The sequence below is a fragment of the Heloderma suspectum genome, chromosome 8 (genome assembly GCF_057233095.1).
Source record: "Heloderma suspectum isolate Gila_16-S chromosome 8, 16-S_ref, whole genome shotgun sequence".
In the NCBI taxonomy this organism is placed as follows: Eukaryota; Metazoa; Chordata; class Lepidosauria; order Squamata; family Helodermatidae; genus Heloderma; species Heloderma suspectum.
The window spans coordinates 47,950,994-47,976,464 of record NC_139465.1 but is presented as its reverse complement, the minus strand read 5'-3'; the positions used below and the strand labels follow the sequence as shown (position 1 = coordinate 47,976,464).

The 25,471-nt window shown below is 56.4% G+C and overlaps 2 protein-coding genes across 2 annotated transcripts in view; one reads left to right on the top strand and one right to left on the bottom strand.

Moving 5' to 3' along the window:
• PLEKHG4 (pleckstrin homology and RhoGEF domain containing G4) overlaps positions 1-21,631 on the top strand; it is a 135,014-nt gene extending 113,383 nt beyond the window's left edge. Inside the window, exons 14-23 of the mRNA XM_084812901.1 lie at positions 9,648-10,546; positions 12,691-12,940; positions 14,086-14,175; positions 14,284-14,508; positions 14,905-15,075; positions 15,868-16,045; positions 17,672-17,788; positions 17,870-18,115; positions 19,241-19,440; positions 19,834-21,631. Coding sequence (XP_084669027.1) covers positions 9,648-10,546; positions 12,691-12,940; positions 14,086-14,175; positions 14,284-14,508; positions 14,905-15,075; positions 15,868-16,045; positions 17,672-17,788; positions 17,870-18,115; positions 19,241-19,440; positions 19,834-19,839 — 2,382 coding nt within the window. The 3' untranslated portion in view covers positions 19,840-21,631. The remainder of the gene's footprint in view (positions 1-9,647; positions 10,547-12,690; positions 12,941-14,085; positions 14,176-14,283; positions 14,509-14,904; positions 15,076-15,867; positions 16,046-17,671; positions 17,789-17,869; positions 18,116-19,240; positions 19,441-19,833) is intronic.
• Positions 21,632-23,955: 2,324 nt separating this feature from the next.
• KCTD19 (potassium channel tetramerization domain containing 19) overlaps positions 23,956-25,471 on the bottom strand; it is a 93,336-nt gene continuing 91,820 nt past the window's right edge. Inside the window, exons 16-17 of the mRNA XM_084812900.1 lie at positions 24,548-24,649; positions 23,956-24,098 (exon numbers count right to left, since the gene is read on the bottom strand). Coding sequence (XP_084669026.1) covers positions 23,985-24,098; positions 24,548-24,649 — 216 coding nt within the window. The 3' untranslated portion in view covers positions 23,956-23,984. The remainder of the gene's footprint in view (positions 24,099-24,547; positions 24,650-25,471) is intronic.

The following is a 25,471-nucleotide window of genomic DNA, read 5'->3' as shown; positions in this document are numbered from 1 at the left end:
TTGGCAGGACTATATATATATATGACACACACGCACACCATTTAACAACAGCAACAAAATACTTTGCCACCACCCAAAATGAGGCTGTTCAAGTCCCTGATCTGTAGAAAGATACGGGGCATCTCTACATCAGCCTCAAATCCTGCATTTAAAGCGAGGCTTTCTGCTTCCGTTTTAAATGCAGGATCACAATGACTCTCCCCTTTTCACATGCTTCCTTTACCCCCCCCTTCCCCCTCCTCCCCCCCATATCTGAGCCTTCCATTGTCTTTAATTGATCTTGCTTCTCCACTTGCAGCTTTAACTCTTTTCATGGAGGGAACTGAAGTGGAACACAAAGGGGTAATTTGATAGCTCATTATCTGCGATCTATTTAGAAATGGAGCAAAGGACATTTAGAGCAGGAGACGCCCTGCAGGGTCACGGCAGGGTCATGTAAAGAGCCCGCAAACTCCGTCAGTGAAGGAGCAATCGCAGGATAAAAGCTCCATGGGAAGGAGCCCATAAATGTGTCCTTGTGTGCAGGTCATCCCAGTGAGGAGCGTTGAGTGCTGCATACAAGTGGCGGTGCCTCCTGCACACGCACCTTGAGCCTGTTTTTGCCCTGGCTTTTGGTGGGTGGACCTCACGTGTTCCGGCCAAGGGCAAAGCCGCAGCCTGCCCTCGGCTGTCACATAGCGAACCTGGCGTAGGGTGTGGGTGGGGCACCGAAGGGGCTGGAGTGGCCCGTGGCTGGACTGCCTTTCTCTCAGCGGCAGGCCATGGCACTCGGCCCTTGGCTGAAGAAGGGCAACGAGGCCCCTGTGTGCGGGAAGCTTTCTCCCTTGTCAGAAGTGCCCTGTGCTTTCCTCAAGGGTGCGCACTGCGCATGCCCCCCCAACCTGTGACGCCGGCCATATAGTAGCCTGTCCTGTGCCGTGCCACATGGCCGTGGGGACCCAGAGTTAGAATTCTTGAAGCAGGAGGAAGAGAGGAGGAGGAGGAGATACAAGAGCACAACCGAAACAAATAATCGGGGAACAGGGTGTCTAATACTCTGGGGGTGAATAAGGGGAAAGGAATCTCGGCTCTCTCTCAGTGCAAGACCTCAGAACCACCTCAGGAAATGAAGGGGCAGCAAAGAAAAGACAAACAGAAGTACTTCTTTGCTCAGGGCATAAAGAACTCTCTTTCAGAAGACGTCCTCAGGACCACACTGTGTTACATACACTCACGGAGGCAGGTAGCCATGTGGTAGCCAGTTCCTCTCCTCGCTTCTGAACTGTCCAGAAACTGGAAGCAACTGGGAAGCAATGCGGTTCTTGGCACCACCCAGCAGGACAGGACAAGTGAGCAGCGCACACAGTGGTTTCCTGTCTGCTGGGATTTAGTTATATATTTTATTGCTTATTTAGGGATACGATCCTACTTGGAGAATGGCTGACGATGCCTGCCCAGAGAGTGTGTTGAAAGAGGGGTGGGGACCAGGGCGTTAACAATAGTGGGAGATTGTGAGGTGGGAGATCCCACGGAATGGGCTTTCCTCAGAGTAGGGCAGGGCAGGGTGAGAGGCTTTGGGGTTGGGAGCTTTGTCTGTCCATTGGTTTGTGTTTGACTCTGGAAAAGGCCGGAGTTGTTCTGGCTCACACTCAGAAATGCTGAAGGAGATCATGCAGAGCTGTGAACTTGTGGAGACTAACTGGGCTAGTCTTGATTCTGAGACATGCACAAAGATCCTCTGGTGCGGCTCCTGCATGTGAGGAAAGAGCATGGCGTATCCCTGAGAGGAGTGTCGGTGTGTCTCTCTTTGTGAGGGCAGTGGCTGTGCTCTTTTGCTTCTCTGTGGCGGAATGTCCGAGGACAGGGTGCTGCCCCTTGCAGGCTGGGCCCTCTGCTCCCCGCCCTTCCTCTCCAGTCACGGTGCCAGCAGCAACAGCCCTCCCCCCTCGCAACCAGGGACCGTCCATCTGGCATTTCAGCGGCAGCGTTTGCTTGCGAATAGCAGGCTTCTGGCTGGGGTCCCAGCGGGCTCCCTTTGCCTTCAGGTTTGGCTGCAGAGGGTGCGAGGGCCCAGGCCGTGGCTTTGCACTCACCCGCATGCTGGAGACGCCCGGAGGAAGGCATGCGTTGTTCCTCTGTTTGTTTTGCAGCGGGTTCCTTTCAGAGTGGTTGCAGAGTTGCTCTGTCTGGGCATCAGTGACCGGGAGAGATGGGAAGGGCTAGGCATTCCCATGGCACGTGGCAGGAGGTCTCTTGTGCACAATCAAAGCAAATGAGAGGCAGAGGCATTTCTGCTTTGGGGAGCATAGAGTGGAAGGGCCACCTAATGTTTAGTCCATCCTTGTTTCTTGGCTATTTTGTTTCTAACTTATGACGAGGTTAGTTTTCCACAGACCTCACAGTAGGGTGAAAATAGATCTGGCCATGTGACAAAGCAGCTATCCCCCCCCCCCCCCCGCAATCTTGTCTGAATGGCAGGGAAACTCTTTAGTCATGTGAATCAACCCTTGGAGGCCCATCCCAGCCTTCACACTCCATTGTTCAGCACTGCAGCCAAATGAATGGTGTTGCTTTGGGCTCCAGGGCAGCCTTTTGCAGGTGTCATATTGTGAGGATGGTGGGGTGAACACTGGAGACACGCCACCCTTTCCTTACAAGTACACAATTATTGCTGTGGGGTGGGGAGGCAGGCAGCCTTTCGGACAGGCACTGCCAGCCTTAATGCAGCCTCAGTCCCCCAAAAGCAACATTGCACCCTTGCAGCTTGCAAAGTCTCTTTCGTGCCAACCCGGGCTCTCTTCCTTTTCCTCAGGTCGCATTCAGATTGCCTTTTTTCCTGTCTCTTGGCACAAGTTCTCCAAAGCAGCAAAACCCTGACCTCAGCCCCTTGGCCAGCACAGTGGCCAACCTCCTTTCTTTCTGCATTCCCCTTTTTGAGCTTTTGTCCACAACTGTGAGGGCTAGAAGCTTGCTTTTTAACCCAAAAGCTGGGCCCTTTTGGAATGCTCACTGCGTGGCCGCCTTTTTCAATCTGAGGCTCTCAAGCTGTCCAGGTAGCCGATGAATATATTGCGTCATCAAGTAGATTGTAATTCGAAGGTTTTAGTGAGTTCAGTCACCCTGTGTCGCCACGCCTGGTTGAGGTCGGCTGGGCTTTCTCAGGAAACTAGAGCCTGTATCAAGTACCTGCTGTTCAACAGGTAAGGTCTGTGTAATGCTAAGAGCAACAATGCCTTGGACTTGGCATAGAAGGCCCATACCACCACATGTTGCATGGGCTTCTTGCTGCAGCAGCCGCCCAAGCAACGCCATTGGTTCCAACCTTCTACTGCTCAATACCAGCCTTACCAGCCAGCGCCAACTCAACAATACCAGCAGCAATGGTCTTAAGCGGGTAGGTCTGGAAAGTCTTTCCCATCATTGAAATTCCATGATTACCGCAGGAAACCAGACAATATGAGCAAGCAGAGCCTTTGAGTCACCTCCTGTCATCCATCCTCATTTATTGACTCAAATGCCCCTTTTTGGGATGCATCTCTCCACATAACATCTGGTTGGCACAACGTCAGATAAGACTTTTGGTCCTTGCCATAGTCCAGAGGGGTTACCAGATTGAGTTCGATACCCTCCCTCCTCTCAGTACTGTGTGGGTGACTGCTCCATCCACAGTCCTCCATTCCGAGGTTCAGAAACTCCTCGAGAAAGGAGCAATCTGACATGTTCCACACACCCATCTTCAGGACGGTTTTTACTCGAGATTTTTCACGGTACCAAAAAGGACGGAGAGCTTCTGCCATTCATGGACATTCGATAACTGATCCAGTTCATTTCACCATAGAAGAGTCCCGTCAACACTATCTGTGCTTTGCCATGATACTGATGTCTTCCAGTTCCAGGCGCTGCCCTTCAGTCTCACCACCGCCCCAAAGGCATGCTCCAAGTGCAGCGCTGTGGTGTGTTCCCATTTGCGACGGCAAGGCGTCGAAGTCTACCTGTGCAACAGGCAACAAGGACTCAACTCCTTCGGTCGATTGGGGTGACCTGCAACCTCCTGCAAGAGCTGGGATTTTATATCAATGCCGACAAGTCTCACTTCTGCCAACATAATGTTCATAGGGCCACCATTAGATTCTCTCCTTGGCTGAGCTTTCCTGCCCGACACCAGGGTGGAAATGCTGACATGGTTGGCAGTAGACTTGCTCATGAGCAACTCCACCATGGCATCCAAGATCCAGCACCTACTAGGTTTCGTGGCGGCAACAACAGCGGTTGTACAACATGCTCAGTTGCGGATGAGACACCTTTAGAACTGGTTTATCCACCGTTTCGATACAGACCTCAATGCTTGGCAAGTCAGGCTCGTGTTGCCCTCTGAAGTGAAAGACTCTTGGGATGGGGAGCTCATTGTTGGGGCCTCATTGTGCATGGGCGATGGTCGACCAGCACAGCCATTCACCATACCAATGTCCTGGAACTAAGGGCAGTGGAAAAGGCACTTTGTGCGTTCCAACTGAACCTGGTGGGCAGATTGGTCCAGGTGACTTCGGACAACACCACTGTTGTTGCCTGCCTGAATAAGCAGGGAGGTACCAAGTCGCTTCCCCTGCTTGCCCTCACGTTCTAGATTTTTTATTGGCGCATACCCTATCAAATCAGGCTGGTAGCAATCCATGTCACTGGTGTCAACAGTGTGCTGGCAGACCAGCTCAGTCGAACAAAGCTGACCTCTCACGAATGGGAGCTGAGCAGACTGTCCTCCACAACCATTCCAGTGCTGGGAATACCAGAGATTGATCTTTTTGCCACACCAGAGAATGCAGTCTGCACAACTTTCTGCAGCAGAATGGGCCAATGCCAGGGATCAACAGGCAGTGCCTTTGTGCTTCAATGGACAGGGGCACTGCTTTACCCGTTTCCTCCCTTTCCACTGATGACAAGAGTCCTGGCAAATATTGCTGTGGACGGCACCGAGTGTATCCTCCTCACGCTGTGGCCCACCAGCCTTGGTTCGCCCTGTTGCTTTAGGTGGCAAGAGGTCGGCATTTGACGGCTTCCACTGCACCTGTCCCTTCCCTCCAGGGAGGGGGGCTGGATCAGACACCCGGATCTATTAACTCTCCGCATGACAGCATGGAAGTTCAGGTAACAGACACCGACGCAGGTGAAAATCTTGCTTACGAGCAAAATAAGAAAAAGCAATCCATTTCCTGGAGTAGAAAATCTGCGTAAAAAGTTTACATGCAGCACCGGGGATTTGTTGAACACTGCTTTTTCTTATTTTGCTCGTAAGCATGATTTTCACCCACATCAGTGTTCCTTACACCAAATTCTCCAGTTTCTTTTATACCTTTCAAGAAAGGACTCAGATTGTCATCCCTTAGGATCTACCTTTCCTCTGTTTCTGCATTTCCCCCTCCTTTTGAGGGATTTTCAGTCAGACAGCAAAAAGATTTTTTAAATGGATCAGGAACCTGGCAGTGCCAGTCCGCTCTGCGGGACTGAGCTGGGGCCTCTCTGTGGTGCTGAAGGCCCATACGTCAAAGCCTGTTGAACCGCGCTGACTGCAGACCTATGCCTCCTTTCTCGGAAGGCGGCATTTCTGGTGGCCGTTACATCTGCACGCTGGGCTAATGGGCTCTGTGCACTCAGAGCGGACCAGCCTCATCTCACCTTTCGCTGAGGTAAAGTGGTGCTCAGACCTGACCCTGCCTTTTCAGCAGAAGCTGTGTCTGAGTTTCATCTAAATCAGGACATTGTTTGGCCTGCTTTCCTTGCTGCTCCTGCAACACCTTTGGAATCGACTCTGCATACGCTCCGTGTTCGGTGCACTCTGGCCTTTTATAAGTCAAGGACGGAATGGTTTAGACTGTCACCCGTCCCTTTGTGTGTTACGGAGGCAAAAGCAAAGGCCAGCCTCTTTGGACTCGGCACTTCGCTTCCTGGGGCATGAACAATGTCACGCTGTGGTACGAGCTGGCTGGACCCACACTGTCTGTCCCGGTCCAAACTCATTCTACCCATGCAACAGCGACATCAGCTGCATTCAGCAGAGGGGCGCCATCCCCGCGCTGTGCCGTGCTGCAGTCTAGCCGACACCATCTCCCTTTCTGGAACACCACAGACTGGATGTCAGGGCGAGAGCTGGCTGTGCCTTTGGCTGTGCCGTCCTCCCCTCTGTTGCAGTAGGACACCGGCCCTCCCCCATGTAAGCCAGCTGCTACCCGCCCATATGCGTGATGCACAGAGACCACCAAGGAGAAGGCGGGTTGCTACCTGTAACCGCAGTCCTTCGAGTGGCCGTCTGGGCATTCACACAGCCCATCCGCTGGCCCCTTTTCAGCGGCACACTCGAGTTCGATGCTGTGTACCGAAGGTATTCTTTTGTAAACTTTTCTCTCAGTTACAAGGCCACAATGTCAGCCTCAAGGAACTGAGGGAATAAGCAGGAAACCGCTGGGGACAGGCGCACTGGACCGCGGGGGAGGGGTTCCTGCCAACACTTCCTCAGCTGGGGACGTTTCCTGAATAAAGGCTCTGCGCAGGCGCAGGGCCCGTATGTGTGAATGCACAGATGAGCACTCAAAGAACTACTGTCTTTCCAGATCGTGTCAGTCTTGCATGTGTTCATTCATAAGTCTGTTCCATCCTGTTTCTGCATTATAATCTGTGATTTTTAATATATATATCTATACAAAACTTTATAATTAAACACATATTTTGACTATATTTTCCCCCAAACACATCTTTCTAAAGATATTTATCTCAAAGTTTGCATTTTAAATATCTTTTATATGCATTTGATACTTCTTTGTGCTGAGAACTGCATTCAGAGAAGTATGAAATGCAAAGGAGATGTTCCAATTCACACATGGCCCAGAAGGCAGGGGTCAAGTTGGTCCACTTCAAAGCAGGCCTGGTGCAAGGCTTCCAGTCCAACGAGGCGCGAGAGAAGGTGCATTGGCACTGCATCGCACACCCCTTACTCTCTGCCGAGAGTTGCACAGCTGGAAGAAGCGGCCGCTGGACTCTCACGAGACCTTGCGGGGCTGTCACGGGAGTTCGCACGGGTCTTGCAAGATCTCACAGCTCTCTCATGAGAGCTCCACAGCCACTTCTGGCCACGTGGGACGAGGGCAGGAGAAGCGGCCGCTCTAGGAAAGCCCACTGGTTGCGCTTTTGCTGTGGCAAGTGCCAAGGCAGGAGAGCTGCTGCTGGGGCTCACCAGAGGCCCCGCTAGAGGCTACGGTGGGGGCCCTCCTGGCAGGAGCTGGAAGTGGAGCGGATGGGCGCAGTTTGCCGCTCCTCCCACACCCACCGCGCCCTGCTTGGTGGGTGGGCCAGCCGCTTCAAGGTGCGGGATGAGTGAACTCCTCAAGCATCCTGGAGCGCTCTGCCTGTGGGTGCCCAGGGCCACCCCGCAGTCTGCATTTCTCTCTCTTGTGCGCGCTGCTGCTGATGCCAGCCCACAGCCCACCAGAGGCTCCTCTGGCCTTTCCCAAGGGGAGGCCAAGGGGCAGGGGAGCACGCTGCATCTCGGGCCGGCGTGTCATGCTGCACGGGGTCTCCTCCGCCATCAAGGAGGCCACTGGACATGCTCCCCAGTCGGCCCTCTAGGGTGGTGCAGTGGCGAGAGCATTGGACTGGGAGCCGGGAGATCCGGGTCCTAGCCCCACTCGGCCAGGGAAGCTCACTGGGTGACTTTGGGCCAGTCACAGACTCTCAGCCCAACCCACCTCACAGGGTTGTTGTGAGGATAAAACAGAGAGGAAGAGGATAATGTAAGCCGCCTGGGGTTCCTTGCAAGAGGAAGAAAGGCGGGGTGTAAATGGGATAAAAATAAATAACAAGAACAAGGGTGTTCCTCTGCCTGCTGCTTCCCGCAGACAGAGGTCCTTGGGAGGGCTGTGGCTCAGTGGTGTGGTGGAGCACATGCGTTGCACGCAGAAGGGCCCGGGTCCAATTCCCAGCTTCTCCAGGTTGGTCAAGGGGGAAGGAACCCTGCCTGGGACCCTGAAGGGCCACGGCTGCCAGCCAGCATGGCCAACACTGGGCAAGATGGGCCCGGGTCTGGCTCAGTCAAAGGCAGCTTCCCCTGTTCCTGGCTGGCTGGCTGGCTGACACACGCATGCCCAGCTGCGCCTTCCTGGTTTTACTGGGTCCACAGCTACCCACCCGCTGGGACCTCGGCAGTTGGCAGGAGCCGGGGAGAGCCTCCGTGGTGGGACTGAGTCAGATGGGGATGTGGCACGGGCGGGATGCCTCATCCCAAACTCTCCGGGAGGAGACCATTCTCCTCCCGGAGAGAATGGACCATTCGCTAGCACAGCAAGAACTGCCAAGTTTTTGTCAAGACTGAATGCATATTGGCTGTAAGGCTTGAGCAGAAACTGCTCAGTCATTTCTGGTGTTCTTTATATGTGGCCATGAGAGCTAGAAACATGGCCTGTAACAACAAAACAAAACCCCACTCAGATTCTGAGGATGTCTGTTCCATTCTTCTTGGCATTCCTGGCTCCCTCTGTCCCCAAGAAACCGTGAGCAAGACAGAGGCCTCCCTGCTGCAGCAGCTGTGTGGCTGGGGAGGGTCACAAGTGGGCGTCGAAGGCTGCCCTCTGACCTTTGCTCCCCAGGGAACCTAGGCTAGCTGTCCTAAATGCCCTGGTGTACAACAGCTGGACAGGCAGAGGCAACCAGCCTGGGCTGAGTTACATGAGTGGGCAAATCACTGGTGTTGTGTCGAGTCTGGATAATTTGGGGGAAGAAAACCTGCTTTGGAGGGGGCGCAGAGAACCACGAGCCCCGCCCCCCCCCCCCGGCTGTCACTCTGGTGCACCTTTTATGCATGCTGTCTGCAGCCCTTGAAAGCACCTCTTCACGACAACTGGATGACAGCACGAATGGGGTGACCTCACAGCACCACGTGGCCTGCCAGATCTAGCGATGTGTGTAGTCAGGGCAAGCAAAGCAGGTTTGCCCCCGTTCTGAATGGAGGTGCGGCTGCGGTTCCCTCTTTTGCTGCACTGTGGCAGAGCAGACAGTGTTTGCCCAGTTGCCTCAACAACAGGCAGACACATTTCCCACCCCCGTGAACACTTCCAAGCCCCAAAACTGGCTTCCCTGAAAACCGCCAACATGGGGTCACTTTTAGGGAGGAGGTGAGAAAATGTGTCCTCCATTTTGCCTCTCCTTTGAGTTGGCTGCCGGAGCGATCCTCGTCCCAATGCAGTGGCAGCCTTTCGGGACCCGGCACCCTCCTGGAAGGCTCCGGCTGTCCCGTGGCTTACTGCTTCTCCAAATCTGCCACGGTTCTCCCCACTCTCTCTGTGGCGGGGCTCCCTAGTGGAGGAGCACATCCCCGGCACATCCATCATAGAAGAACTGGAGAGCATCTCCCAGAGACCCCTCCTACCCCCGAGAGAGGAGCATGTGCCTCGTGGCTGCGCTTCCCTCGTGGCTGTGGCCTTGGGCTGTGGGGCAAGCAGCTCTCCAGGCGCTGTGGGGCCTGGCTTTTCTTTGTGCCACAGAATCGCAGAACGGTGGGGTTGGAAGGGGCCTGTAAGACCGTCGCGCCCAGCCGCCTGCTCAGTGTGTCAGACGGATGCTGTCTCGCTTGTCAGGCCCCCCCGCACGCTGGGGCACTGAGCACTTTCCCTATCCCCCCTCTGCAGGCATGCGAGGGGGCCCTGGAGGCGCCGCGCCACCTTGCCAGCATCAGCACGGAGGACTGCCGCTCCCCGGGACCCTGTTCGGCCACCGCCACCTCCACCTCCCTGGAGAGCTACGAGGGGCAGCACCCCAAAACCAGCGACGCCCAACTCCGAGAGATGGAGGAGCTGGCGTGCCAGCCGGAGAGCAGCCATGCCTTGGTGCAGTGGCCGCTTGCCTGGCCCGAGTGCCAGGAGATGATGGCGGGCTTTGGGACGAAGCTGGAGGCTGCCCGGAGGTCTCTGCAGGTGGCCTGGGAGCCGTTGCCAGAGGGAGCGTCTCCCGGGCCTGGCCGGGGGGGCCGGCTGCCCGTGGAGGGGCCCACGCAGGCTGCAGGCTCTGGCCCGGCTCCCCGCCACAAGCGGCCCAGTCGCACCCCCGGGTGGGCCGGGGAGGCAGCGGTGGGCAGGGCTGAGCCTGTCGGGGCTGCGGAGCAGCTCAGGCCGCAGGCTGAGCCCAGGGCCAGCAGGGCTGCCCTCGCAGCGCCGCAGCCCCCGCGCAGCATCCGCAGGGGGGAGGGCGCCCTAGAGAGCATCGCCGAAGCCCTGGAGGCGGTGCCCTGCCCCCCCGCCCCCCGTTCTCAGAAGCCGTCTCCCGGAAGGCCCTTGAGGAAGGCCCAGAGCCTTGACCTGCCCTGCACAGAGAGGCCACACTCCAGCTGCCAGCGGACACTGAGTGAGCCGCCCCGCTATGGCCACACTGGGGTCTTCATCAAAGGCTTGGAAGTCAGCAGCACTGAGCTTGTGGAGAGGACCTGCGGGACCCAGCAACGCCTCGTCTCGGCTGGCCAGGCTGCCGGCGGCATTGCACTGGAGGAGCGGCGGAGTGGCGTCCCCCTGCCGGAGGCCAGAAGCTGGGGCAGGTAGGCCTGGCTTCCATCTCCTCGGGCCCAGGCCCTCGAGGCCCATCGGACAGGCTTGAATTGGCTTCATGGTCATTCCCCAAGGGGCTGTGGCGTGGGGACCGGGGCGAGGCCAGGCATGCGCAGCACACCACTGAACGACAGTCTGAGGAAAGCCGTAGCAGTAAAGGTGGCACAAAGCCAAGGTACGCTTGTGGTGTAGAGAGACCCTGGATCTCCGGGCTGTTTAATTCTGGGTGGTGGGGGAAAGGGCAGGGAGTGGGTGTTGGCCAGCAGGACAGTGGCTGGGTGTGGGGGGCAACTTAACCCTGGGGGAAAGGCCAGTGTGCTCAACACAATGCAAGGGGGTTGGAAGAAATGGGGTGCTTCCAGACAAGGCTTGTACAGCACCACCGCCCCAGCCCGCTCATGGAATGGGGGTCCGGATGTTGCCATCTTCCACTCAGAACCCTCCCAGGTTTCCCCACTGCTGCCTCCGTCTTTTGTCTTACACAGAAAATGTGGTATGGAGAAAAAGATGGAATTGCTGCATAAGACCTTCTGATTAGTGGGGCTAGGAACCCCCTGCTTGGAAGCCCCTTGGGTGGGTTGCTCAAGCCAAGACCGCAACAGAAAGGCCCCTTTGCCAGAGTTGCTTGCAAAGAGGTGCCGCCAGGCCTGGGCATGTGGCCCTCCAAGGAAGGGCACTGCCTCCTCAGCTTCCGTATCCTGCCCAGCCCGAACCACAGTCGGAGAAGTACCTTATTTCTATATGTATTTCTAGTATTTCTATACTGCCTTTCTAGATCAATCCAGGCAGTTTACAGAAGGCCCAAATCATAAAAACCATAATCGTAACACCCTAAAAACAGCGTTAAAAGCCACCCTAACAGTTTTAAACGCCAAGTTAAGAAGACGCCTCTCGACCCCCTTCCTGAATGCAGGCAGCAGGGCCAGTCGCAACTCCAGTGGGAGGGAGGCGCTCCAGAGTTTGGGAGCATCATGGGAGAAAGTCCTCGCAGAACGGAGGCTGCTCCACTGAGCGGTTCCACCCACGGGACGGGACAGCTTGGGGCGAGAGGTGGCCGGCCCTCGCCTCCCACATGGACCGGGTTGGTGCAGTCACCGCAGCCGCAGGCCCCGGGCTGCCCATTCACCCCCCCACCATGCTCCTTGTGTCGTCCAAACCCGGTGAGGGCGGCTTGTTGGGGTGGTTAACAAATTTTGGCATGAAAACAGGAGGGGGAAAGATTAAACCCCCCTCCTGAATCACCATGGTCCTGAACTGGGGCTGTGCACGCTTGCCCAGAGGCGAGTCAGTCGTGCACACACACATGGCCAGCTCTGCTCACAGGAGGAAAAAGCTGGTTGCTGTGACATGGAGCGCCAGGCGGGGGGGCGGAGGCCACTGCGAGGAGCAGCCGGGTTTGCTGCCGCTCTTGCCAGGCGGCGCTGCAGCCCTCTCCCACGAGCCGCTCTGAAAGCGAGCCACCCGAACAGCCCAGCAGCAAGCCGTGGATCCTCCGGTGGCTTGCGCCTGGTTCACCCACTTTCAGCCACCGTGCTGGGTTTAGATGTCACAACAAGCACCTCTGACTCCGACAAGGCTGACAACCCACCATAAGTTGTCCTGTCGTGCAAACCAGCAATTCTCTGCTGCAACCATTGCTGGCTGGTGAGAGGCCAAGGGCTGGGCTGGTTTTCTTAGTGGATTCTGTGAGCGGAGCCTTCCCCAGCCAGTCGGTGCTGTTGTGTGCAAAACACAGCTTCCCAGTGCCCCTCCCCTGGACCCCCGGAAGTGTAGCCAACACTGTAATGTGTATCCTTTACAAATTACCATTGCAAGATTGGGGTCAATCGCTTCTAGGTTGTAAGCTTTAAAGGATATTCATTGTGGTGTTGTATACAATATATCGTATAACTTCACAGTGTTTCATGGAGCATTTCTGCAAGTAATCATGTCTTGAATCCAGACTGAAAGCTTCTTCGGATCACCATTCGTTCATTGCATTCCTTTACTTCCCAATAGCCAAAGTTCTCTTAAAACCTTAAAAATGCAATATAGTACATAATATAAAAACAGTTGAGATAACAGACAGCACACATACACATATCCAATCAGTTTTATCCAGAGCAGAATTTGCTCCCTCTTTTCTCTCCTGCAGCAAACTGCGGCATATCATTGACGAGATGGTGACCACTGAGCAGGAGTACGTGCGATCCTTGCGCTACGTCATGGAGAGCTATTTCCCCGAGATGGAGCGGGCGGATCTGCCCCAAGACCTGAGGGGGAAGCGGAGCATCATCTTTGGGAATCTGGAGAAGCTCTGTGGTTTCCACAGCCAGTACTTCCTGCGAGAGGTGGAGAGCTGCTGCAGCCATCCCCTGCGCCTCAGCCACTGCTTCTTGAGACACGTATGGCGCTCGGCTGCTTCGTGGCCCCTTGAGGGGGAACAGGCCAGGGGGCGGGGGCGCACCTGGCATGCAGACGTGGGCCAGCCTCGGGGCGAAGGCCAGGAAGGGGAGCCCGTGGCTCGAGCCCAGCGCCGCGTCGTGGGCCAGGAGCACCTTTGGGCGGATGTGCGAGAGGCCCTCGCAGGCCTTGTGACTGAAAAGGCCCTTGCGGAGAGAACGGAAGCAGAGCGCACCCAGCGGGAGCCCAGAGGCGTGCCGGAGGCTTGTCAGACGTGGGCAGGGGAGGGGCTGCTGCTGGCTGGCCATCTGCCCGCCCAGCCTGGTCCTGCCGGAGCCATTCTCGCCCGGGGAACATGCCTTCCTTGGTATCCTGTGGGCGGCATGCCATCTGCATGCACCGATGGTGGGGATGCCTCATTTCCCTCGCGGGCAGCCAGCTGTGTTTCGTACCTGGGGAGAGTCCTGCCCTAGATTGAGTCCTGGCTGTTTGTGAGCAAGTGGGGGGAGCAATGCAGTAGAGCAGTCCCGATCACGAGCAGGAGATCAAGCGCCGTACCTCAGCCAGGTACGTTCCGCAGTCCCGAAGCAGGGTCGTCGAGCGGCCCAAAAGGTCAGGAACCAGAGCACCAGGCACAAGGCACGACTTGGGAGGCCAGGCCCACGCAGAGGCTGGATGGACCAAGTTGTTCCAATGCCGGCTGGGTTTCCAGGGGAGCTTTTGAGCCCGAAGCCAACCAGACCCCACTCAGAGCTCAGCTGCAGCAATAGAGCTCCCTCCCCAGAGCCTCCTTCCGAGGAGGCCCTTTCTCCTGAAGAGGCCTTTTCTGGAGGCAAGCACTCCTTCGCACAGGAGCCCTGCCAGCCTGTCGCGTGAGGCGACCATGCTCCCGGGGGCTGGGGGTGCTCGGCGTCTGCCTCGGAGGCAGGCCCCTCTCTTCTGACAGGGATGGCCCTGCCGCCGCCTCCCCCGAGGGCTCAAGCCCCTGTGGGGCTGGTGGTGGTCCCTGGCCTGGGGAGCCCGGGGCTTCTGGGCCTCTCGCTCCTCTTCTGAGGAGAACTCCGGGCAGGGCAGGGCAGGGAACGGCGGTGTACCTCCAGGCAGAGCCTGCAGCCTCACCTGGGCTGTGCTTCTGCCCCGTTTGCAGAAGGACCAGTTCGGGATGTACGCACTCTACAGCAAAAACAAGCCCAAGTCTGACTCGCTCCTGGCCAGTCACGGGAGCGCTTTCTTCAGGGTAAGTCCTGCGCTGCCCCTGCCACCCCCCCCCCGGGAGCCGGCTTCCCTGCCCAGGGAAAGGCTGGAGCAGCAGTGGGTTCTCAGCCCCCTCTGCCTTGGCCCTCAGTCCAAGCAGGTGCAGCTGGGAGACAAGATGGACCTGGCCTCCTACCTGCTGAAGCCCATCCAGCGCGTGAGCAAGTACGCCCTCCTCCTCACGGACCTCGCCAGGTGCTGCGGGGAGGCGCAGGGGCAGGAGCTGGCCTCCTTGCACGCGGCCGCGGCGATGGTGCGCTTCCAGCTGCGGCACGGCAACGACCTCCTGGCCATGGACGCCATCCGGGACTGCGACGTGCGTGCTGCTCGGGGGGGCGGGACACGGGGCGGGAGAGTGGGGGTTGCTGCCCGCCGCCCCTCCAGCCTGGCCCGTGGGGGCGCGGGGCAGGGGCGCCTGCCGCAGTGCAGGAGTGAGGGCACCGCGCCCTGGCCAGGACGTCCCCCTTGCCCGAGAAGCCCTGCCGGCAGCAGAGGGCGGCCCTCGTGGGGCAGCCTCAGGTCACAGCAGAGGGAACCCAGGACTGCCCGCCTGGCTGAGAAGCGGCTGCCGCTCTGGGAAGGCGGAGGGCCCTTCTTGTCCTTGCCAGCCACACCCACTGGGTGTCTGCCTGGCTGCCCTGCCCACAGGGCACGTGCCCACCCCACAGGCCCTGTGCCCCCTCATGGAGCTGACACTGGTTTCTGTGCCCAGGTGAACCTCAAGGAGCAGGGACAGCTGGTGCGCCAGGATGAGTTCAGCGTGTCCGTCGGCCGCAGGAAATGCCCACGCCACGTCTTCCTCTTTGAGGACCTGATCCTTTTCAGCAAGCCCAGGCGCATTGAGGGGGGCCTGGACGTCTACATCTACAAGCACTCCTTTAAGGCAATGCGACAGTGGAACCCGTGACCCAGGGAGGGGGCGGGCTCTCCCGCACTGGAGGCGTCCAGGACGAGGCTGGGCAGCCATCTGTCGGGGATGCTCTGACGTGGACTCCTGCACTGAGCAGGGGGGTGGACTGGAGGGCCTTGCGGGCCCCTTCCAGCCCTACTCTTCTAGGATTCTATGCAGGCAAGGACGCCCTCTGCTGCTTCAGCCTGGCACCACCTCGCAGCAGGGCACGGGCCATCTGTGTTGGTCGAAGGAGCTGGCAGGGGGAGAAAATGGGGGGAATTGCAAGGGAAAGTAACGGCAGGGGGGGTCCTGAGTCGAGCCGTGTCCACCCATGCAGGTCGTCAGGCTGCACTTCGGCTCATAGATGGGGACAGGCCTGTGCACCTTGTCACCGTAACCCACGAGCCCATGCACAGCACCGTGCATCGTGGCCAGGCGCCACACACGCATACACACAGTCTTTGCAGTCTCAGCAAGCGATGGAGCTAGGGGAGGGGGTTATGGGGCCCTTGGGGGGTCACAGTCTGGGTGGGCGTTTTACACCTTCATATTTTCAAGTGATAACTGCAACAAGCACATGAGTCTCCTTTCCTGTCCAGCTTACCAAGACTGAGCATTTTGGAGCCAACTTGTTTCTTTCCCCTTTCTTAGTATTAAATCCAGCCATGGCCAACAGAGGAGGGGATCACAGCCCCACAAGACAACCACAGCCCCCCTCTTCCTAACCTCTCCCAGCCCACTTGCCCCTCCTGGGGCCATTGACTCCCCTCTCCGTCTCTGCAGACGGCAGACATCGGCCTGACAGAAAACTCTGGTGAGAGTGGGCTGCGCTTTGAGATCTGGTTTAGGCGGCGGAAGTCAAGTGACACCTACATCCTGCAGGCCAGCAGCACAGAGACCAAGCAGGCCTGGACTAGTGACATCACCAGGATTCTGTGGGAACAAGCTGCCCGGAACAAAGGTTGGCCTTTTCTCCCTACCTGCCAGACGGAAGGATGAGGCGCGTGTTCCCCTGGGACCACAGGTCACATAGGGCCCATGAAATCTCTGCCAGGAAAAGCCTGTCTCCCACAACAATAGCCCCTGGTGGCTACAGAGGCTGCAGGAAAGGTGGGCCATGCTGAAGGCATCACAGGGGTCCCCAGGGAAGCCCCCACAACTAGGGTGGCCTGAGGCAATAGGCGGCAGGGTTCCTATCCTGTGCTTCGGACAGGGTGCTGGGGAGAAAGCTTTGTCTAGTGCCTCAGAAGGGAGAAAAGCTGCACCTGCCAGGGTTCCCTCTTCTACGCAACGAGCCAAGGCACAGGAGCTGGCCTGTCCCTTGTTGCACTTAGTAATCTTCCCCAATACCGCTATTGACATCTTCACAACATTCACCAGTTGCTTTTCCAGCTCGCATGGAGTGCTTTGGAGGGCAGCTCTCCCATTCTCAGCACGTCCCAAGAAGGAGGGGCTCCCCCCCGCCCAACATCCCTGATAACCACCAGTCTTGGCCTCCTTTTGTTGAGAGAGCCACTGGATAGCTACCAGGACCTCAGAACTAGAGATATGTGACACTGGGAAATCCGTTCTGTTTAAGCCCAACAGGATTTCACAGAGTTTGTGTTCCGATAAGCTGTGGCAGACTAGCGGGGGGGGGGGGGGTGTTTCCCCCCGATTTCAGAAATTCCATATGTTATTTGCTCATTTGGGGAGGGGAGTTAATTTTGTGCAATGGGATGGGTTTTTTAAATTTTTCGGCTCTTTAAATTCGCACGAATGGGGTCGTATTGTTTAAAATGATTTTTGTTGGTGCTCTTTCCCAAGTTCGTCTATCTGCTGCACATTCCCACTGTAAAAAGCCTTGTCAGTGTCATCCTCTCCACCCCACTACTCTCTTTAGCCCCGCAAAGCCATATTCTGCACTTGTCAAAGCACTTGTCGGTGTCACCCTCCACTTTGGGGCTTGCCTTGCCAGCGTTCCCCCCTTGGCTTGAAGGGGGGCTGCTTCACATTACAAGCCCACTTCTCGGAGTGCTCTGGCTATTAAGCCTCGAGCTGGCACTCAGCAGTGCCTCCTCCCACTCCCCCGAGTCCAAAATCTGTGCATTGGATGGACTCACTGCAGATCAAGTTGATGCCACAGGTTCTCATACAGCCCTACTCGGGACCCAGCTTTTGAGGACTCTTTGGGCGCTCTTGGCAAGGACCGCTCCCAGGGAGAGGCTTCTCCGCCTGATGGGCGTTGCTTCCCCATGGATAGCTGGGGTCTGGTGGACTAAGTCTGAGTGAAGTCTCCACTTCTGTCCCCTCACGCAGCTACTGCCAGGCTGTGCTTGCTGCGGCCCCCCTCACATCCCAAACCTTGTCCCCACTACCCCCCATGTGGCTCGGAGAAGGTCCGAAGCAGGGAGCCGCTCACCCACCCCATTAGGGTCAGCATGTGCTCTAGAACCCTGTGGCTGGGACCCTTCTGATGGCGGGAGGGGCTGAGCACTCTGCCCGTCTTGCCCATGGCGGCAGCTGGGCTTGAGAGCCCTGGGAAGTAAGAGGGCAGGTGGCCCAGGGAGAGAGGGCACTGCCCTCACGGCCCTTGTCGCCCCATCAGAAATCCGCATGCAGGAGATGGTGTCCATGGGCGTGGGGAACAAGCCTTTCCTGGACATCAAGCCGAGCAAAGCCGCCATCCATGACCGTGCCATCGATTACATCATGAAAGGCAGAGGTACGTATGGCCTCAGCCTGCTCGGGGATCTGCAGTGCCACCCACGGGGCGCTCCTGAGTTGTCCTCTTCCTTTGTGGCAGGAGCACGGACCCGGGCCTCCATTGCTGTGTCCCTCTTCGACCATGCCAGGCCCTACAAGAGGCTGCCAGCTCCCCCGCCTGCCGGTGGCCCGTCCTCCTGCTCAGTGCTTGGGCCTCTCAACCTGCACCTGTACCCAGATCAAGCCCTGCTGCCAAGCGTGCTGGCCAGCAGCCATCCCGTTGATGCTGGGGCTTGCGTCGAGGAGGACGAGATGGAGAATGAGACCAGCAGCCAGCCTTCCCTCAGTACGTAGCACCTGCTCTCCTCTGCCCAGCCCAGGAACCATGGTTCTGCAGTGGCCCACCCTGCCCCCAGATCGCTTGCCGGTGGCTGCTTGGCGTGGCAGAATAGAGCAGAGGGAAGGGCGTTCTTGGTGCTGCTGTCACTCCGCCCCCACAGGGAGGCAGGCCAGCTCCCTCACCTGCCGGCCACCGTGCACGCCCTGATCTCCCAGGGCACCTGCTGTTCGTGGTGGCCGGGGGCATCACAGTTCCAACTGCTGTCGGCCCCATTTAGTACTGTGCAGGGGTGGGCAACGTCTGCCCCCACAGCCCTTTTTTTGTCCCATCCCCTCTGTGCTTCCCTGTGGCTGAATCTGCTAGTGGCAAATGGCTGTGATTGCGCATGGAACGCAGGCACAGGGGGAGCATCGTGCTCTCAGAAGCCCCCAGAAGCGCAGCTCTGCTGGGATTGTGGCGATTTTTGCAACGGCTGCAGCAACAGCAGCAAATTCAGTGGTGGCTGGGATGAGGTGCGTGCCCTGGTGGGTTCTGAGCGGGGGCAATGGAGGCAGAGTTGGGAAGGCAGCAAAAGGGCCTGGGCAGCTCAAGAGAGGGAGGCTAGTGGGTCTGAGGAAGATCATAGGCAGCCCAGGGACAGACAGCAAAACCTGGTTGCGACGTGGACGTGGAATGAAGTCCCTTGAAGTGAGCCGTTCTGTTGGCCACTGATCGCTCAGCACTGGCTCCATCCAAGGGAGTGCCACCATGGCCCTCGAGGTGCGAGTGACGCATTTACAGGTGGGTTTTCCAGCTCCCATGAAGTGCCTGGGAGACAGCAGCAACGTGCCCCGCGAGTGTGGTTCTCCCCTTCTTACTACATCCCAATAAGCAGGGCCGACGCCTCCCCTGCCCCTGCCTGCTGGCCACCAGCCTTGGTCCCCGTGGGCTGGGTTTGCCACTGGCCATCCATCGGGACGGGCCCTCTGGGGGCCCTCTGGGCTCTGCCAGCAGGGGTGCCACGCCACTCCTCGCACCCCTGGCAAGGGCAGTGATCGGGGACAGGCTTCGTGGCCTCACGGACCCTTTGCCCGGCACTACCGGGGTGGCCCCAGTGTGGGACGTGATCCGCCTCCTCTCCTCTCCACCCAGCAACGGAGAGCTCTGAGTCATCCTCCCAGGGCGTGTTCGGAAGCGGCTCCAGCGGCTCCGACAGCGGCCGCGCCTCCAGCCTCCCCCGGGATTGCTCCTGTGACCATCCGGGACCCCCACTGTTCTCCTCGGCAGGCTCCCCCTCGGCCTCCCCACCAGAGGGGAAACCCTCTTTTCCCAAAAGCCAGTATGTTTCGGCGGTAAGTGAGCAGGGCCCTGTCAGTTCTCTTGGGTCTTGCACCCAAGGACTTCTTGGCCTGTCGGTTGTGCACGCGCATGGCGTCCCAGCGGGAGGCGCGGCAAGCCATGGCCGGAGCCCTCTCCATTCAGCAGGAAGTGCAGGCCCCTCCCGGAGGAAATCAGCGGGTGGGGGCGTTTCCCCTGGATCATCCAGGGAGCTGGTGGGGCGGGGCGGGCTGTGCCTCCTGCCCTTCCTGGCTTGGCCCCTGCAGGGCCCCTGGGCTCCTCAGCCTCTTTGCACTTGCTTGTGGCCATGCCAGTGCCTGATGTGGGGAGGAAGGGGGCCAGCCCCTCCCTTCCAGCACTGTGGATCAAGGTGAGAGTCCCTGACTGGGGAGGATGCTGTCTTGCAGGTTTGAATGGCAGTTCTCGTGTTTCTGAGGCGCCCGGAGGATGGAGCTCGTGTGTCCCCCCCACGCAGCAGTCAGGGGCCCACAGTGGCAGCTGGGGAGATCTGTGCCTGTCGGGGCCCATGGCTGACTCAACGTGGCCACAGCACTGGACGCGAAAAGGCTATTTTGGTAGTGTTCCTGGATCATGGCGTGGGTTGAGCTCCCCCCAGGGGCTGTGTTTCCCTTGGATGCTGCATCAGAAAAGCAGCACAGTGGCTGGGACGGGGGTGCTGGGAGCCAGCGAGCAGCAGTGGGAGGTGTGTGAGCCATGGGGGTGGGGGAGACACGGGCTCAGTGGGCTAGTGGTAGAGATTGGGTGGGCCTGGGGTGGCTCCCTGTATAAGGGCAGTCGTACATCTGCACAAACAGCACAGATTTGAGAGGCGTTTGCTGGTCACTTGTTCCTTTACAAATGGCTGGTTTTGTTCCACAAGCCGCACATTTTAAAGTTTTTGAAGTGCAGAAGGAAACAAACTATTTTTTAAAAATAGAGTGATGTTCTCTGTATGTTAAACCTTGTTATCCGGGCTGGTTCTCTCTGTTCAGTTTTGCCTGGTCTGGAGATGCTTTATTGCTTTGTTCTTACTATTAAGTACTTCATTAGCAGATTCCACATGGGTGCCAAGGTGTCCCTCTTGTGTAGCTGTCACCCAAAGAGCCCCCCATCTCAGACTGGCAGAACATCAGGGAGCTAAATGAACCTCTTGGACAGGCATTTTGTATAGGGGATGGGGGGAGAACGCCAACCTTGGATTGATGTACGCATGTAGGGGCACCGCAGGGTAGGGTGGCTTGAACACTTGCAGAGTGCTGATGGAAGAATCATATTTTTAAAGCTCCTTCGCATTAAAAAACACACAACACCTTCCTGAAAGTAGAAAACTAGCATGGCAGGTGGCAGCCTTTCTCCCTGATGTGCTAGTTTTTAACTTTCAGGGAGTTTTTCACATAGGGGAGTATTCTGCCCCCCTTGTAGCCTGAAGTGGTAGAGTCCATTCTACTACCTCATTCTGTTCCATATGTGCAGCAGACTGAAGAGGCAGCCCTGGACCCCCAGCTTTCACACCTCCCCAGCTGGGATCCTTCCTTAGGGGGTCATGCACAAGGCGCCGGGGCAGGGCGCTTCTGTGATCCCGCGTCAATGCAGGTCAGGCCACCGGAGGCACCCTGGCTCTCAGCTTGTGCCAGTTACTTGGCAGATGCCATTTGTGGCCTCTAGGCACTGCAGGCTTTTGCCTCGCACACTCCGCTCAAGGATGCATTCACTGTTCTCTGCTGTTTTGATCCTGTTCCGGCTTTACTCTTCAGATATGCTTCCCTTGCTTCTTGTTTATGAATTGCATTCCTTTTTCAGTCTTAAAATTGATGTGCTGAGAATGAGACTTTTTATACATCTTTATTTAAATAAGCTGGATTTTTTCAGCCTCCCCCCCCCCCGAGAATGGAATGCCAGTTCCCCGTGATATGATGGTGTATGGAAAACAGCTGGATGGGGATTATGCTAGAAGCTTCCAAGTGCCTACTAGTATTTCTTGGTTAATCTAACTTTGACTTTGATGGAGAGAAGGGGTTTACTGGGAAACTGGAGGCAGCCTGGAGCAATTTTGTGTGAGCCGTTATCTCACCAATATCTGGCATCCCTCAGTGTAGGCAATATTTTTCAAAACTGGGAGGGGCAGGGATCCTCAATGCGTGCCTGTCCCAATGTTATTTTTTAGGTTTGACTGAATTACTTAATAAAAGTTGTTACTTCCAGTGCATTGTTGCTTGATTGTGTGGTTATTTCTAAGAGGAAACCTGGTCTGTTTGAAAATACAATCTTCACAAGAGATGTTGTTTATTGCCTGGGGCACAACTGCCAAATAAATCTAACCCAAATGGCAGCTTTCCTTCTGCTCTCGCATCCAGAAGCTGTCCCCGCCTGGACCTACGGGGGCCTCGTTTGCAGAAGGCACACCAAAGGAGAGGTTGCTCCAGCATGCGCCACCGCCTCCAGGGCGTGCAGAGCCACGGCCAGGCCAGGCCAGGCCAGCGCGGAGACAAGGCTGGGGCGAGCTGGCGCACTCGGCAGATGGGCTGTATGCAAAGGCCCTGGCCCCGTGGTGACGGGACACTGGCGCGACAGCCAGCCACGGGGAAGTGCTGGTCCACATAGGCTCCTCCCCGTGTGCTCCAGTGGCAGCCGTTTGGAGGCCGTTGTGTGTCTCAGTGAATTGATGGCTATAGGACTCACAGGCACTGAAGTGCAAGGGCAGGCAACTTGCTCGACTGCTTGTGCAAAGCGTCTCTCAAAACCCCCACATTCAGTTCCCTCCTAGTAGGTGTGTTTGGGGGATTGAGATGGAAGGCAAGCTGCTGGGGGGGGGGGGGTGGCAAACAGAAGACAAGGCCTCGGCCAGAGCAGGCAGCAGATCACCATCCAGGGGGCCATTCATTGGGAGAAGCAAGGAGCTTCTCCACACAGGGCTTATATCATGGAATCGAGATTGGCCACTCACAGAAGTCCTTTAAACAACGTTGTCGCCCTCCAGGGCCCTTCCTGCAGTTCATGACCTTTATCCTGCTTTTAAAAAGATCGGAGATAGTGCAATAAGGGACGTGAATCCAATCTATCAGCTGTGTGTAATGGCAGCATTGTGCTATGATCACACCGCCATCTAGTGGCTGTAAAACTTGCTGAGAAAGAAAGTCCTTGATTCAAAGCATGTGCCTGCCCATGTGAGGAAGACAGTCTTAATCCTGCCAAGAATCTGGAAGCAGGGAGGCCCAGTAAGGATGTGGGATTTCAGCCTCCTGTGATGAAGGGAGGATGCCTGCAAGGGATGCCAGGTGAGGGTTGTATTCTCTTGGATTACTTAGTCTGGGATGGCATATAACTGTTTAATTTGGATCTGCTTGAGCTAATGCCTCCACTGACAACAGGCTAAGTTGCATGCAGGCACTTTCCTGACAATGAAACTCCAAAGACTAAGGGTTGGATCCAGGATCTGCCTTCCATGAGAGGAAGGGACCTTCCATGAGACAAAACGTTCCCTCTGCCTGATTTTGGGGGATCCCCCTGCCCACCCCATTCAGAGCGGGCTGGAGGGGCTGCTCTGGGAGGGGCGGGGGGAGGAGGTCCAGTTCTGCCAGTGCAGTTGATCTGGACCTTGGGCAATTGGCTACTCTTTTCTGGCAGCCAAGTGTTGAGCCTGGGCACCAGACAGCACCTGGCCTATCCATTCCTTGCTCTTCTGTAATCCCCTTTTTAATAGGGTTAAAATTAGTATTTTTTTAAAAAAAATAGTATTGTGTTATAGCATAACACCATAATACAAAAATTAATACTGCAGCATTGTAGTATTATAGCTAGGAAAATGTTATAGCTCTAGTTAAAAGATTGCTTTTAAAAGGTTGATGGGGTGATAAAATGGCACCCACCAGGACAGGTTGTAGTGCGTGAGCTTCAAATAGCCCCTCCCACAGTGCCAGGAGCTGTGCCACGCCCCTGGTGTGGACAGACAACAGGACGTAGGCTGAGGAAACGGGCAACAGTGTGGAAACTGGGCTACAAGAGCGACTGGGGAGCTTGAGGAACCACCTGTCTGGCCCTAGAAGCAGCTCTGTTGGGCTCCCCCTAAAGACAGAAAAACGCCCTCCCTGGGGGCTGCCTTTTTCCAGCGGGCTCAGCCCAGACAAAAGTACAGCCATTGATCTTTTCTCTTCTTGAGAAAGCCGTGCGGGTCTTGGTGCGCCTTGAGGCTTCTGCTGCAAATGGGAGCGGAGGACACTCACGCTCTCACTTTGTGTTTTTACTCCAAAAATGGTGCTCGCTCGCTCGCTCACTCTCTCAAAGCCCTTTTACACACTGCACAGCGAGAGATGGAAGGCCAAGGTGGTGGAATTCTGACTGGGTCAGTTCAGACTGCACATGGAGGGACCGTATTTTTGACCACTTAAAAGATCCTTGCATCCGGCAAATGGGGGAAGGCAGGGGGCGGGGATGAGAATATAGGCCTGTCCCTGATGTGCGAATTTAATACATACTACAAGCTTTTCACACGGCACCTGTTCAGACATAGGAACAATGCTGCCAGGTTATCTCAGGGGGGAAAAATAGTACTTTGGTTTTATTAAGGCTTCTGTAAATATTTCCCTATGACAAAATGAGAGAGTGATTTAAGGTATCCTTTTTTTATCAGTAGGTCAATGCAGCAACTGTACTTCCAGGCAAATGGCAGGGTAAACTGAAAGAGAAAAGCAAACATGCTAGCAACCAATCGAAGGTACGGCAATAAGCTGTGAGGCATCCTTTGGGGTTTTGCTGGTGGACCAAAAGCCAAACGCTGAGTTGTTTGTCCAGCTGCAAGGCTATGACGCAGACCTGGGATGTGCCCCATCACAAGTGGGTCACAGGTGTGGTACCACCATTTCTAACATGTTGTTCTTAAGGTTTTTTTAGAAGAGAGGGAGGAGGGAGTGGTGTAGAAGGAGGGGGGAAGAGCAAGGAGAAAGATCAGTATATAGGATTAAAAATTAGACATGGCCCACCACATTTTAAAAAATGGGTCAGGGTTTAAGGCGGGTGCCAACACCTCTAAGAAGCAAAGCCACAAAGCAGGCAGGCCTGCACTGGTGCTCTGGGTCAGCAGAGCCATTCGCTATGCATGGAAGCAAATCAGAAGTTTAGACTTACTTCAACCCATTTCAGTAACTTCTCGCAAGCAAGACTATCGGCTTTAAAAGGCGGCACCTTCAGCAGGTCAGCCACAAACTCCTTTGCTGTGATCTGCAGGCTCTGCAAGAAAGGAGGTTGCTCAGCCACTGCTTTCCAGAGCTGCCCGTAGCAGCCTTTTCCTTCTTGCAGAGCAGTTAGTGGGGATAGTCTGGGCCGGGTTAGAAACAAGACATGGAGGAGCTGCAGGGGCTTCCTCTCTCTGCTGCAGAGGTCTTGGCAGAAGGGGACCAAAGGCCAGACGCTTCATGCCTTTTGGCGTACTCAAAACTTGCCCAGGGCCCAGCCATCAGAATTTGAGCTTGGAACCTGGAAGGAAGCTCTTGCCACGTGCCTTGCTAGGCTGCCGGGGGGCAGCGGAGTTTGTGGCAGAGTGTAAGGGGGCAAGAGCTTACCACCCAGTCTGGAGAGACCCCTTCCCCAAGCCCAAGAGCAGGGGCAGGCAACCTTTCTGGCCCTGTGGACACATTCGGCAATTTGGTGTCATGGGAACCATCATAAAATGGGTAACACGGAAGGAGCAGTGAGTCACAAAGGATGAGTAACCTGCCCACATGACTGTGTACAAGACGGACATGGGGTCTGGGCCACAACATGCTGATCATCTCCTTTGAATTCACCATTTCCTGTGCCAACAGAAACCTGTTTCACAGAAGGCGAACTCTTCTCTCCCCGCTCATTTCCCCTCTCTCTTTCTCCTGCACTCAAGATCACCCCCACAGACATGCTCTCTCTTTCACACACACACGTCCACCCTCTCTCGCGCACACGTCCTCATTCCTATGTCAGAATGTCTCTGTGCCCCATCAGAACTGGCCCCAGCTGGCATCATGGGACATCAAGACGGCAGCGGCTGGAGGCCCTCACTCCGCGTAGCGATCCCAG